Source organism: Centrocercus urophasianus, unplaced genomic scaffold (assembly GCF_019232065.1).
Source record: "Centrocercus urophasianus isolate 14NV4802_14NV808 unplaced genomic scaffold, USGS_Curo_1.0 seq_16, whole genome shotgun sequence".
Taxonomy (NCBI): Eukaryota; Metazoa; Chordata; class Aves; order Galliformes; family Phasianidae; genus Centrocercus; species Centrocercus urophasianus.
This window is the reverse complement of record NW_024884711.1, coordinates 39,913,556-39,926,800: the sequence shown is the minus strand read 5'-3', so window position 1 is coordinate 39,926,800 and position 13,245 is coordinate 39,913,556. Positions and strand designations below refer to the sequence as shown.

Below are 13,245 nucleotides of genomic sequence, written 5' to 3'. Positions count from 1 at the left end.
AGGCTCTTGAAGGTCCGGTTCATATCATTTAAAACATCTATTCGACATACCAAAGAAATAAATATCCAGGAGAGGAGGAAAAAATAAAACCAACAACAACAACAAAACAATGAACAAAACAACAAAAGAACAAATAAAAATATATATATATTTATAAACTAAACGGAACAGAACTTCCCGGGGTCTTTGTTTCCCTTAAAGTCTACTTTGGACTGTCCTACTTAATTATTATTATTTTATTATTATTATTTTTAAGTCTTAATCCGTGCTCTTTTTAAAAAATATGTATTATTTTTCCTTTTTTTTTGTTGTTGCTTTTTTTTTTTTTTTTTTTTTTTTTTTTTCATTTGGGTTTTTTTTTTTTTTTTTTTTTTCTTTTTTTCTCCTTCCACCCCCCCTTTTTTTTTTTCTCTCTCTCTCTCCCACACTCCATTTCTGTCCCTCTCCAGCCACTCTCAGCTGGCTGATGCCACCACGCCCAGCGGGTGCAGCGCGTCACCATCCAGCACCCAGCTGCCGATGCGGTAGAGGAGCCGTGAGTACCAATGGATGCCGGTGGTGGTGGTGGCGGCCGTAGGGATGGCCCCATCTGGGCAGAGGGCGGCCAGCAGCCCCTGAGCCAAGCGGAATGGTGCGAAGGCCCAATGGGCCCAACTGTGCTCCTCAATGACGGCGTAGCAGGAGGCCAGCACCCGGTTGATGAGGATGGTGCCTTGGGCGGTGAGCGGGGCATAGGCTCCCGATGCCTCCTCCCGCAACGAGACGCTGTGGACGGACGCCGGCTGCAGCTGCCGCCCTCCCTCGCCCAGCACGTAGATGCGTTGGCCAGGCTTCACGTTGCTGGCGAAGAGCGCCTGGCCGCCGGTGAGCCCTGTGGCCTCCGACTGGTTGTGCTGGGGGGCCACGAAGAGCAGGTGGGCTGCAGTCAGCAGCAGCCGGGCTCGGGGCTGCCGCGTCTCGATGACGTAGAAGAGCTTTCGGGAGCCGTCCTCCCGGTCGAGGAAGGTGAGGAAGTCGCTGTAGAGCAGCCGGCCATCTGCGTCAGCAGCCAGCACGCGGTCTCCAGGGCTCAGGTCCTTCACCAGCTTGGTGCCGCCGTGCTCCAGGTGCACCGTGGCCGAACCAGGGAAGCAGCCTCCTGATTTGGCTGCCACTGAGTTTTCTGCAAGAGGAGAGAGACACAAGGTGTTAGAGGGGTGACCAATGTGCGGGGACACATTTCCCAACGTGCCCCAAGCATAGAGCCATGAACCATTAAGCTTGGAAAAGATCTCTAAGGACATCAAGTCCAACCATCCGCTTACCACCAATATTGCTCACTAAACCATGTCTCTCAGTGCCACATCTAAACGATTCATAACACCTCCAGGGACGGTGAGTCCACTACCACCTCCCTGGGCAGCCCATGCCAGTGCCAGACAACTCCTTCCAAGAGGAAGTTTTTCCTAATATCCAACTTGAACTTGGCTCATTTGAGGTCATTCCCTCTCATCATACTGCTGCAATCTGGGACAAGAGGCTGCCTTCACCTTGTCAAAACCTCTTCTAACAGAGTTGTAGGGAGTGATTAGGTCTCCCCTGAGCCTGCTCTTCTCCAGTCTTCTCCAGCACCACCAGTCCTGGTAACCAGCATGTCTCCATTGCAGCTGGCTACAAGAGACCCTTCCAGCACCATGCCACCATGCTTGGCCTCCTGCTGAGTTACGAGCCCTTCAGTTGCATTCACCTCCTCGAGCAAGATAGTCAAAACTTTTCTGCTGAAATAGCTGTTCCAGAATAAGGGTTGTTTTTTCTTTTTTTCTGGAAGTACTTCTCACTTGGTTCCATTTGCCTTGCACCTCACACATGCCAGCAGGTAGAGCTAGGTCTACAAGCAGAGTGTCTTCTTTTTCTCTAGGACCCTGTTTGCTGCTCATGGCACTTTGTACTGAAGAAGCCCATCTCTCAGGCAGCAAATGCCACAAGGCAGGATAGCTTTCTCGTGGAAAGAACAGAAGCTCAATTTGTCAAGACTTCCACCCACAGACTTCACTGCCTTTTCATTTCTGGGGTTTGCACCCCATTCCCTGTAACACCACTGCCCTGCAGTCCCCAAGACTTCAATACACTCCATGTAAAAACCCCTCTCTCACTACTTCACCAAAAGCAGGGTTCTGTCCTGAGTTAGTGGTCCCAGGGCATCCCTATGCCTGCACCCAACCCAGATACCTCCTTCACATGAATCATAGAACCATTAAGGCTGGAAAAAACTTCTGAGATCATCCAGTTCAAACTCCCACCTACCACCATTATTGCCCACTAAATCATGCCCCCAGGCATCACACCTCCATGTTTCTCAAACACGTGCTCAGCTGTTGCTGGAATTGTTCAGGGTTTTGACACTGAATGCTGTAGCTACCGCTGCTGCTTTTTGAGAGCTACCAGGAAAAATAATTGTAGGCTTTAACAAACCAGAAACAGTGAGAGGTCTTGATGGATTTCAAATCTCTCCTGCAAATTCCTTCTGAAAAGTTTAGCCTTGTGCACTGCAGTTCGAAAGGAGCACTGCTGATTTCCAAGCCTAGCCTAGGAACTGCAGGGTCTCACTTCTCTGCACTGGGTTGTAGCCCATGATACCATGGGCTATCAAGTGCCTTTGCTGCAGTCACGGCATTTCTGATCCTTGCCTTGCGTTCCCTTTTTTTCTCCCAGTTAGTCACTATGCCAATTTAGAGTCCTGGTAATTTATCTCCTAAAGGTAGTCAGATTTTATGTTTTGCTTCTGTGGCCGGTGCTGAAGCTGTCATGATTTACATAAACACTCTGAGTATCTCCTAATGACTTTCTCAGGAAGGACAGGAAGGGTGAAAATAAGAACATTATTGATTTGCTAACGACTTTATCACTTCTCTTTCAGAAATGAAGCAGCGAGATCTCCAAGGCCTCTTCAGAGAGGACATGGCAACAAACAAGCTATGTGCTTTATGTGGAGCCCTCTGCTAGCAAACTACACCTTTGTACAAGCCTGCACCAAAGGTCTGGCTTGAGCTTTGTTTGCATATTCAGGGACTTGATGAATAGATCTAGTACTGTAGCAGCTCTACAAACATGCCAGTGAATTGGCTGAGGTGTGAAAATCTGCTTCTTTGAGCAGCGCTTGTTTGGGTTCTCTAATTAAAATCCAATAAAGGATCAGCATTGTCATTCTGATTCATGTAATAAATGCAGACACTCTTGGAAGAGAGGACACTTCCATTTTTTTCCCAGCTTCTTCCCCCCCTTTTCTCCCCCTCCCTATTTGTTCAGGTGCAGAAACCCTATGTGCCAATTCACACACATACTCTCCAAAAAACCCAGGACCTTCCAAGCACTATTTGCACAGCAGAGCCACTTTTCCAAGGCACTCAAGATGTGTATTTGAATTTTAAATGTAGAAGCTCGCTCTAAATACTTGCCGCAGCGCATTATCAATGTCCCTTTTACCACCCCTGCCTCTCCCTCCCCTGTCCCAGTGACAATAATTCAGGCCTTGGGGGAACTCTTCTTTGCATTCCAGTCTCCGGGATCATACTTTTTGCAAACAGAGATCTAGATAAAGAATCTTCCTGCCTGCCATTATGGGGTTTAATCTTCTCATAAGATGCTCCGTCATGAAACGAGGTTTCCACAGTTTGAAACCAGACCTAGTGGGTGGAATTCAGGCCCGTTCCCTTGCAACCCGCGTGGTACAGTCACACGACCCCGCCTGACACGCACTAAATGTCACCCCAAAGTCCGCGTGTGCGGAATCTCAATGAGCAGCTCGGGGTCGCTCCTGTCCTATGAAATATACATGGCGGTGGATTAGGGTGGGCGCTCGGAATAAGGTTATTGTGAGCCACAATCAGACACCTTGAGCCATAAAGCCCATCCTCGCTATTGAAAGGGACGTTTCGTATCTCTGTGAGACCGGCAGCTTTGCAGAGCCTCCGAAGGGCTGGGGGACATGAACAAAAGCAGTGTTGGGCTCCCAGGACAAAGCCCTCGTGGGCTGGAGAAGTCCCGGTGTGGATCAGGACCCAGTTACAGACTGGCGTGGTGAAGCCAATGCTGTTTACTTGCTGTTTCGAAGTAAATTGATATATTTAGAGAAAGCCCATTATTTTCTTTTGCAGCCAAGTGTTTCTTGACACTTGCAGCACTCTCCAGGCTGGAAGATGCTCTCACAACACCGCTGTACAGCACCAGGAGGCTGGCACAAGCCAAGGTGTTCACTTAAAATAATCAAAACGACAATAATTTTCTTTCAGAAGCGCCAAACGCAGCTCGGGGTTTCTCATGAGCTGTTCCCGGGTTGAGACAGCGTGTGGCGTTGTAAGCACAGGGAGGGGAGGCAGAAAGAGATGCGCTCGTACCGGGCGCTGGGAATTTCCCGGCGCCTCCCGGCGGAGGGGCCGCGCTCGGTGTTCGGTTTCCCGGCCCGCTCCTGCCCCGAGATGAGCGATCGCTTCGGATTGGGAGAGCTCGGATCCCACGGAAGGAGGAGAAGGGCGTGTGGCGGTGGTGGGAAGGCTGGGCAAACTGACAGCGAAATTAACGCTGGCAGGAGGTGCTGCAGCTGGCTGGGTTTCTTCCTTCCTTCCTTCCTTTCTTTTTTTTTTTTTTTTTTTCCTTTTTTCTTTCTTGCATCCCCTCCTCTCCTTCTTTGCCTCCCCCTCCCACGTGTGCCTCAGAGGCGGGCGCTCCGCTCCGGACCCCGACGGGGAGGGCAGGGCTGATGGGACGGGGAACTGGGGCACAGAGCCCGGGGGTGTCCCCAGCGCGTCCCCCCCCCCTGCCTCACCTGCTTTGACGGAGCAGTGGATGTGCGCCTTGGACTCGTAGTAGACCCAGTCGAAGCCAGCCTCGACGGCGAGGCGGGCCAGCATCCCGTACTTGCTGCGGTCCCTATCCGACGTGGTGATGTCCACGGCGCGACCCTCGTAGTGCAGCGATTCCTCGGAGTGGTGGCCGTCCTCGTCCCAGCCCTCGGTCACCCGCAGCTTCACCCCGGGCCACTGGTTCATCACCGAAATCGCCAGGGCGTTCAGCTTGTCCTTGCAGCGCTGCGGGGACATGGGGACACAGGGAAAGGCGCGTTGAGGAGACGCTGCTGTCACCGACATCAGATGCCCCACCGGCCCCCCCGCACCCCTAGGGTCGCATCCTTCCCTTCCTCCCCAGCCAAAGGGAGCAAGCAGGGGTGAAACACCGCAACGCCTCCCCCTCCCTAGCAACTGTCCTACAGCCGGAGTGTGCGGACTCAAAGCCCCGCATTCCTGCTCTAAGTGCCCTGTCCCCTTCCCAGAACAAAGTTCTGCCGAGAACAAACACTCGCCATATATCTGGGAGTCACAGATTCTCCCCGGAATGTCTTCCCCGGTCTTTTCAGCTTAATTCTCTGTTGAAAGGGGTCTCAATACACTTTAACAGCCTTTACGTGCTACTGGTTTTTGTGCTGTTTTGTTGGTGGTGTTTTTTTTCCTAGCCTATCACTCATTAGAGTCCTCAAAGCAACCTGGGCTGGGAGTGCTCCCTCTGCTTTCGGCATGGACGTAGGGTAACACGGCTCAGAGAGGGAAGATGGAAAGCAGGACAGGACCAAGCAGAGGAGTTACAGGGATGCTGAGGGGCCTTTGTGTGCAATGAGAGTCTTCAGGCCTCATAGGGAAGGGTTACAGTGTTTTCCTTCACACCCCTGAGCTGCTGGGCTCACCTAGAGCTGCACTGTGGGCAGATTCAGGGGTGAGCTCTACAAGGAGCCCTGAAAGTGTAGAGGATTGGTGTGTGGGCCAATGAAGGGGAATGACCAATTCTACAGGGAGAGGGACTTGCAGCCACCCCCAGCCGTAAGAAATCAGCACTGAAAGCATTTGACTCATTTGACTGAAAGGCACACAGCTAGTAAAACCACACAAGGCCAACTTTTCCCCCCTTTTTCAGAGGGAAATAACTCATGACTACAAACAGCACCAGTGCACATGGGGTAAAACCACAGCAAGAGGCAAGCAGAAGCTCTCCCTCACATACAGCCCCAAGAGGGATGCCCTGTCCCACAAAGGCCCCTTCCCAGCTCCCAGCAGGGCCAAGCGTGGACATCCCTTTTCCGACCCCACTCCGAGGGACGTGACAAGATTGTTCAACAAGAAACTTCCCATGTGTCTATCACCACAATAAAAAGCAATTCCAGCAGCACACATGGCCCCAAGAGATATCAAAAGCAATCACGAGCTCACTTTGGACTCTGTGGCCTAGCGCTCGGTGCAAAGAGCCGGGGAGGTTGCTTTCAGCCCATTCCCTGAAGCAGAGCACAAGGAAGCACAGGGTATTTTTTTACTTTCCCCCTTTGCACACCTGGGAGGATGGATGTGCTCCTGCAGAGCTGTATGGGGACAAGCAAGGTATGGGGATGGCTGGATGTTAGGGTATTTACAAGATCGGGATAGCAGAATATCACGGTAGCAGGATATCGCAGCGCCAGGATATCACGATAGAAGGATTTCACAATACAAGGGTATCATGATAGTACCATATCACGCTAGCAGCTCTAGTGGCGGGTCTCCCTCCCGGCCTCTGGCCCGGAGAACGCAAGGAGTCGGGAATCAAGCAGGGGAACGGCCTCCTAAAGGACTTTCCTCCCTTTCACTCTGCCTGAGCTGGATTGTCGGAGTCAAAAGCCGTGAAGCCCAGACTATTTATTAATTCATCGGGTCGTGTGCCACAAATCAAGCCCAATTCTGTTCAGCCACCGTGAAGCTCAGCAGGGCTGCCTCCGCCGACGCTTTGTGTGCAGGCGAAGTTGTTCAACAAGCCCTCTCCTGCCAGCTCCTAATCTCTTCACAAATGAATTGCTTGAAGGAAACACTTAACAGGTACCTGTCAGTGTAAACAACCTGGTGGGCTTCCTAAATGCCAAGCTGATCTCTGAGTTCCTCCCATCGCGCACCGCCGTGTGCCCGCGTTAGGCGAGATGGCTATTTTATTTCGAACAAATTCCAGCTTTATCGTGCTGACCTGGCCTCCTTATCTCCCAGCCGAATCCAGCCAATGGCCAGGATGAGGGGGAGGGAGGGGGCAGCCCTCAGCAAACCGCTGTTGTCACCTGCGAAGTTGAGAACCCGGCTTACCGAGCTATGTTTGCCTTTTTTTTTTTTTTTTTCCACCCCCCTCCGAAGTTAATATTAACCCGCGGCTAATGCATTCGGCGGCTATTCCCCGAGTCTAACAATTCTCTCCGGGGGAAGATCTTTCCATGCCTGAAGGGCTCGAGGCGAAGGGCGGGGGGCTGCGGGACGGCAACCCTCGAATCCTACCCCTCTCCTCTGGTCCCCTCTGCCCCAACCCAGCCCTTTTCCCTCTTTGTGCCTAAAGCACGGCAAGCCGAAAGAAAAAGAAAGAAAGAAAGAAAGAAGAAAAAAAAAAAAAACACAACTATTTGTTTTCGTTCCGTTCGTCTGAGGGAAGTTGACAGAAGGTCAGGAGTTCACCCGCTGCCGGCTAATGCGGCTGGAGCCGTGCCCCGGGAGGGCATCCGCGCACCGCCCCCGGCCCGCACCGCTCCTCCGCGCCCGCACCGCCGCGCTGTGCCCCGCCGGGAGCCCATCTCCCGCGGAGCCGCCGCCGTCTCCTCCTCCTCCTCTCCGTTCGCGTAGGAAAGGGTGAAACCCGAGCCGGCGCGATCGATGGGCGAGAGAGGAGTTAAGTGGAGCTGAAAATGCGAGATGCGGAGGCAGAGAGGGCGGAGGAGCGCTCAGCGGGGCGCGGGGGCTGAAGCTCCGCGCTCCGAGCTCCGCGCACCGCACACGGAGCTCCGCGCTCCGCCCCGGCAGAGGCGCGTCGCCGCGCTCCGAGGTACGCGGAGATTTAAGGTGGTCGGGAGGAGATGGTGGCCCCGCGCCCCGGGAGAGCCGGCAAACGTGCGGAAAATCAGGCCGAGGAGAGGGGAGAGTTTGGGAAATTCCCCTCCCTCCCCCCCCGCATTTCCCCGCACCCCCTCCGCGTCCACTCCCCGCCTCGTCCTTCCCCGAGAGTCCTGTTCTAGCGCTGAAGGTGGGGCTTAAATGTATTAATATTAAAAAAAGCGCCGTTGACCTATATTTGGAGGAAACCCATTTCCAGTGCCTAGATTGCATGTAGTTTGAGAAACTCCGGGATTGGCAGAGCAATTGACTTCACCGAGCTCTCTGGTGAGCATGAATAATAATTACGAGGTGACTCTCGGAGAGGTTCTCTCTCTCTCTCTCTCTCTTTCTCTCTCTCTCTCTTTTTGCATAAAATGGTTCCGCAATCCGATTCCGCCCGAGATCCAATATTTACCCGGTTGTAAACCTTGTGCCATCAGATTTTTTAAACCCGAAGGTGATGCAATGCCGATAAGTTGCAAGTCCCTCCCCTATGGAAGTACCAGAGCGCTGACGGCGAGCATCCTTAAAGAAATATCAATATATTTACGCTCTGATGGGCACAATCGCAAATTTGGTATTGCAATACGAGCTCTATCATACGGAATCAGGAGAACCATGGTCGATCCGGCTTCAGCTGCCTTTTGTGAGTGCACGACTGCATGCCTACTAAATATAGAATACGCTCGCGAGGGAAAAAATAAATAAAATAATGACGGGCAAAATGAAATGAAACAGCGGGGAAAAAAAAAGAAAAAAGAAAAAAAGAAAATGAAAGAAAGAAAAAGAAAAAGAAAGAAAAGAGAGATAAACCCGAGCGATAAACCCGAGCGGGGGCTCCTCCGGCGACGGGAGCGAGCGGCCCAGCGGTCACTGCGCGCCCGCGGTACTCCGCGCTGGATGCGGTTCGTTTGAGCAAAGTGCATCCGTGGGGACGAACGCGAGCGGCTGTCCCTGCCCAAGTTCCAGGGAACGCCATGGCGATGCCGGCGGGTATCGCACCGAACCCCCACCGCCGGCTCCGGCCCCGCTAACTTGTCTGAGAGATGGCATTGACATTACGGGGAAAGTAGCCGAGTTTGGAGGGCGGGGGGAAGGGGGGCGGGAAAGGGGGGGCTCTCAAAAAAATGCTAAGACAGATGCGTCCTTTAGGGGTGCTCAGAGAGGTTAACAAACACAAATACAGGTATCTCTGTGGCTCTACCTGAGTCATCAGTCTGTCAGCTCCCGTGTTCTCTTCATCCTTAAAAATAATGTCAGGGTTGTAATTTGGGGTTAGTTCTTTAAATCTCTCGGAGTTTCTTGTGATCTTCCCTTCATATCTTCCACTGGCCCCTAGGGTCTTCTCTGCCACATTGGGAATAAACTGCTTATAGGCTAACGGGGTCAGCTTTTTGGGGTGCCTCCTTTTTCCAATGCCCCTGCCTGGTCCACAAGTCAGCCCAGAGGAGACTAAAAGAGCGCAGATGAAGCCCACCAAGAGAATTCTTGTCAACAGCAGCATTTCGTCCATTGAATCCAATTACTTCACAGCTCTCTGTGCCTATCCCTGGCTGTCTCTCTAGAGCTCTCTCTCCTCCTATGTCCTTGTCTGCTTTCTGATCGTATACTATCCACCGATCCCTAGCAAGACAGGTGCTGGAATGGCAGCCTTTAGGTCGCTGATAACGGAACACATCGGAGTTTGGTCGGGAGACAGCAATCGAGAGACAAAAAGGGTCTGATTTTAATGGTAGCAAAGCAAGACGCTTGTGAGAGGAGTCTGCCTTTAGTTCTATATTATAGCTGCCAGGGCCGAGAGCTGATTGGCCAAGGCGAGACAAGCTTGTCTTCTGATGTTTTAACCCTCAAAAAGGCAACAAATTCTTGAAAGATTTTTTTTTTTTCCTTTTACCTGAAGGGCTCGGAGCTGAAAGGGGCGGGGATTGCGCTTTCTTGGGATAACATCAATTACACGCTGTTTTTTTTTTTTTTTTTTTTTTTCTCTTAAAAAAAAAAAATAAAAACTTTCTTGGCAGAATGGTACATTTGTCAGTAAGGGGAACAGACGCCTCTGCGTAATAACAATAATAATAAATGCAAAATACTTTAGGTTCGAGGGGGGCGAGGCGGGCTTCTGAGGGCAGTTCATAAAACGCCGAATTAGCGGGGAGCCCCGCAAATAGAAACCAATTGGGGAAATGGTGGAGCTCTGGGGGAAACAGTGCCGTGTGAGGGTGAGCCCACCTCGGGGGCTTTGTAACAGGTTTCTTCCCATGGCAAGGGACACCGCTCCCCTCGTGCAGCCGCGCATTGAACCACAGTCACGTTTTAGCTGATAAATGACTGCTTTGGAGGAAGGAAAAACCGATAGGAGGAGGCAGCTGGCCGCCAGTCTGCATCACGCGGACACCTCAGCAGCGTTTATTTTCAAATAAGTAAATAAATAAAAATCAGAGCTGTCCCCATTGAAAATAACGCAGCGAGTCGGGAAGTGGCCGCGGTCAGGGATGGCACAGCGCTGCGCTTTGTTCTGCGCTCCGAGCGGCTCTGCCGGCTCTCACACCTCCTCGCGGGGTGTCATTAAGTTTTGAAGGAGAGCGACGCGCTGAAAGCATCCGCAAACACAATTAGCAGCGATCGATCCCGGCAAAGTGAATGGCGGGGGGATAAGTTTAATGTGAAATTAATTGTTATCTCGTGCAGCGTGGCAAGTGATGTCTTTATCCCCGGTCTCCAAAAGCGACTGATCAGACAAAGGTGTTGAGAGACGAGCAGAACTGCAGAGATGGGGCTGATAGAGCAGGTCGGGCGGAAAGGCAGGGTCCCGTATGGACAAACACCGCTGCTAAGGGCTCCTCTGCTTTTGCTCCGGAGAGCACGCGATTTGTCCCAGGGTCCAGAAACTCGAAGGAGGTTTTTGAGAGTTCTCAAAAGTCCCGAGATGACACGCTGAAGTGAGCCGAAGTCCACTCTCTGAGCAAAAATAACAAATAAAAATCAGCTTTATTTAAGGAAAAATAAAATGCAGCTCTTTGGAGCGAGAGGTGATATGGGAGTTTTCCCGTCTGAGTCGTAATCCACTTAAAGCACATGAAAATGGACTTTAAAATTAGTCTTTAAGTGGTTGAAAAAGAATCAAGAAAAAGTTGTACGCCATGAACAGCAACATGGAGCACCACCCCAACTTGCAAGGGACAAAGTGATCTTTCTTAGGTAAACTTTAGAGAAAGAGCTTGAAAGAAGTGATTGGAAACTCTCAGATCGACTTTTCCCTCCCGTTCACCCACTCTTCTCTTCTGTTACTTATGCTTCTGCGTAACCTTCCAGTGAAGCACCACTTTCTCTTTCCCAACTTGAAATGTCGGCGTTTTTAACGATGGGTAAGGAGTGAGGAAGGCAGCTGCTCGTCTGTGAGTTTTTTGTCAGCCCGTCGAGTTGCAGAAACAAGCCGTCTAACAGCCAAACGCCTGCTTCGTGCCATGAAAAACACACTCAAGTTTTATCTTCCCGTCTGCGTGCATGCGAGAAGACAGATACAAGGAATATATAATTTATACAAAAGAGGGTACGTTCTTTTGATGTGGTTGCTTAAACAGCATGACTTGATATAGCAGTTGATTAAACAGTGCCAAGGAATAAAAGCTGCCCCTAATGGTGTGGGATCCTGCAAATCTTTTATCACCCTTCTTACCTTGTCCCTCTCCCCAAGGAAAGATGATCGATATCCTGGGAGGATCAAGTATAGGGAATAAGGATAAACTCCCTCATTATCAGATTGCCATATGTACAGAGCAGTCACCCAAAGATTAACAGGAAAGGGGGGGCGGGGGGCTCTGCTCAGCCTCAGAGCGGCCGCAGGGGCCGGGAGCGGGGCCGGGTGCGGGGTGTGCCCGCTGACCCGCCCTGCTCTCCGGGCTTGCAGTTCCACCTCTCCCAGGGCCGGGGGGACACAAACCACGAGGGGCTCCCAGCACGGATCCCCCCGACCGCCCCCACCTCTACAGCCGTGCTCTGCCCGCCCAGAGCTGCTGGAGAGCGTCTGACACACGGACACCGTGCCCGACATACGGACATCCTGCCCCACGCATCCCTCCCGCCTGACATATAGACGTGCTGCCCAACATACCCTTGCCCAATGTACAGACACCCTGCCTGACACACGGACACGCTGCCCTACGCATGGACATTCCTGCCTGACACACGGACACACTGCCTGACATACAGACACACTGCTTGACACATCAGCATGACTGATGTACAGACACAATGCCTGCCACGCAGACACACAGCCCAACAGACAGACGTCCTGTCTGACATACAGACGCTCTGCCCAACACGTGGACGTTCATGCCCAATGGAACCCTGCCTGACACACGGACACCCTGCCCAATACACGGACACCCAGCCCAACAAACACATCCTGTCTGACATACACATGGACATTTCTGCCCAACAGAGCCCTGCCCGACGTACAGGCACCCTTCCCAACACATCACTGCCCAACCCACAGACATCCCTGCCCGCTCTGCGGGCACATTTGAACAACAACAATAAGAACCACCAAACAGAACACCAACTAGACGCGGATGCCTTAGAAAGATCAGTCCCTCAGATGTGGATTATAAAAGTCAGTGCTGGGTCTTGATGTCCCAAAACATGCAGGACAACCTTTTGTTCTCTGAGCACGGAGCTGGGCCCTGTCCCAGCCCTCAAAGAACTGCTCTGCTCTTTTTTCCCATGGCTCCCAACCACAGCACCCCCAGAAGTGAGCAGCCCCTAGGACCTCCTTGCCCAGAGAGCGTATGCTAACAGCTGAGTCCTTCTTGGCGGTGTCCCTGAGCTCCCTGTTGGACCTCTAATGCCTCAAATCTAAAATCTCTGGGAGCTCTAGGGTCATCTGGTCCCTATACTCCTGGATACAGCAAGAACGCGTGCCGTGGGTGCATCCACCACTGATCCCGAAGAGTCTTCTTCTCCTTGCTTGTGTACAAGCTTCTCCTATAGCTGTGTGGCCCAACTTTGTTTGCTTCCATATGGGCTCTTCTAGTGGCTCTGCCACAACTACGAAAGCTCCCAGTCTTTCCCAGCACTGGCCTGAGATATGTTTGCCTCCTTAACCCTTGCTATGATCCAGCAACACCTCTGAGAAACTCAGTTATTACTTAACAACTTTGCTGTTTGAAATCTGAACTTGTTGTCTGCTGTTTGCTTTGCATAAAACAGGGAAGGGCTCAGACCTCACAAGTGATGTTCATTGGCTAAGCTCCCTGAGTTTCCTTGCACTGATACATTTATTCTTGCTGAATACCAAGGTGCAGGAAGCTTCTCCCTGAAAACTGGAGAGACAAACATTTGTGTAGACTTC

The 13,245-nt window shown here is 51.7% G+C and overlaps 1 protein-coding gene across 1 annotated transcript; it reads right to left on the bottom strand.

Annotated features, from left to right (window-relative positions):
• Positions 1 to 391: 391 nt before the first annotated feature.
• Positions 392 to 9,674, bottom strand: SHH (sonic hedgehog signaling molecule). Its single transcript, XM_042817395.1, has 3 exons — positions 9,103 to 9,674; positions 4,802 to 5,063; positions 392 to 1,162 (listed from the first exon to the last, which is right to left on the bottom strand). The coding sequence occupies exons 1-3, from the start codon at positions 9,409 to 9,411 to the stop codon at positions 456 to 458; spliced, it is 1,278 nt and encodes a 425-aa protein (XP_042673329.1). The 5' UTR covers positions 9,412 to 9,674; the 3' UTR covers positions 392 to 455.
• Between the last annotated feature and the right edge of the window lie 3,571 nt (positions 9,675 to 13,245).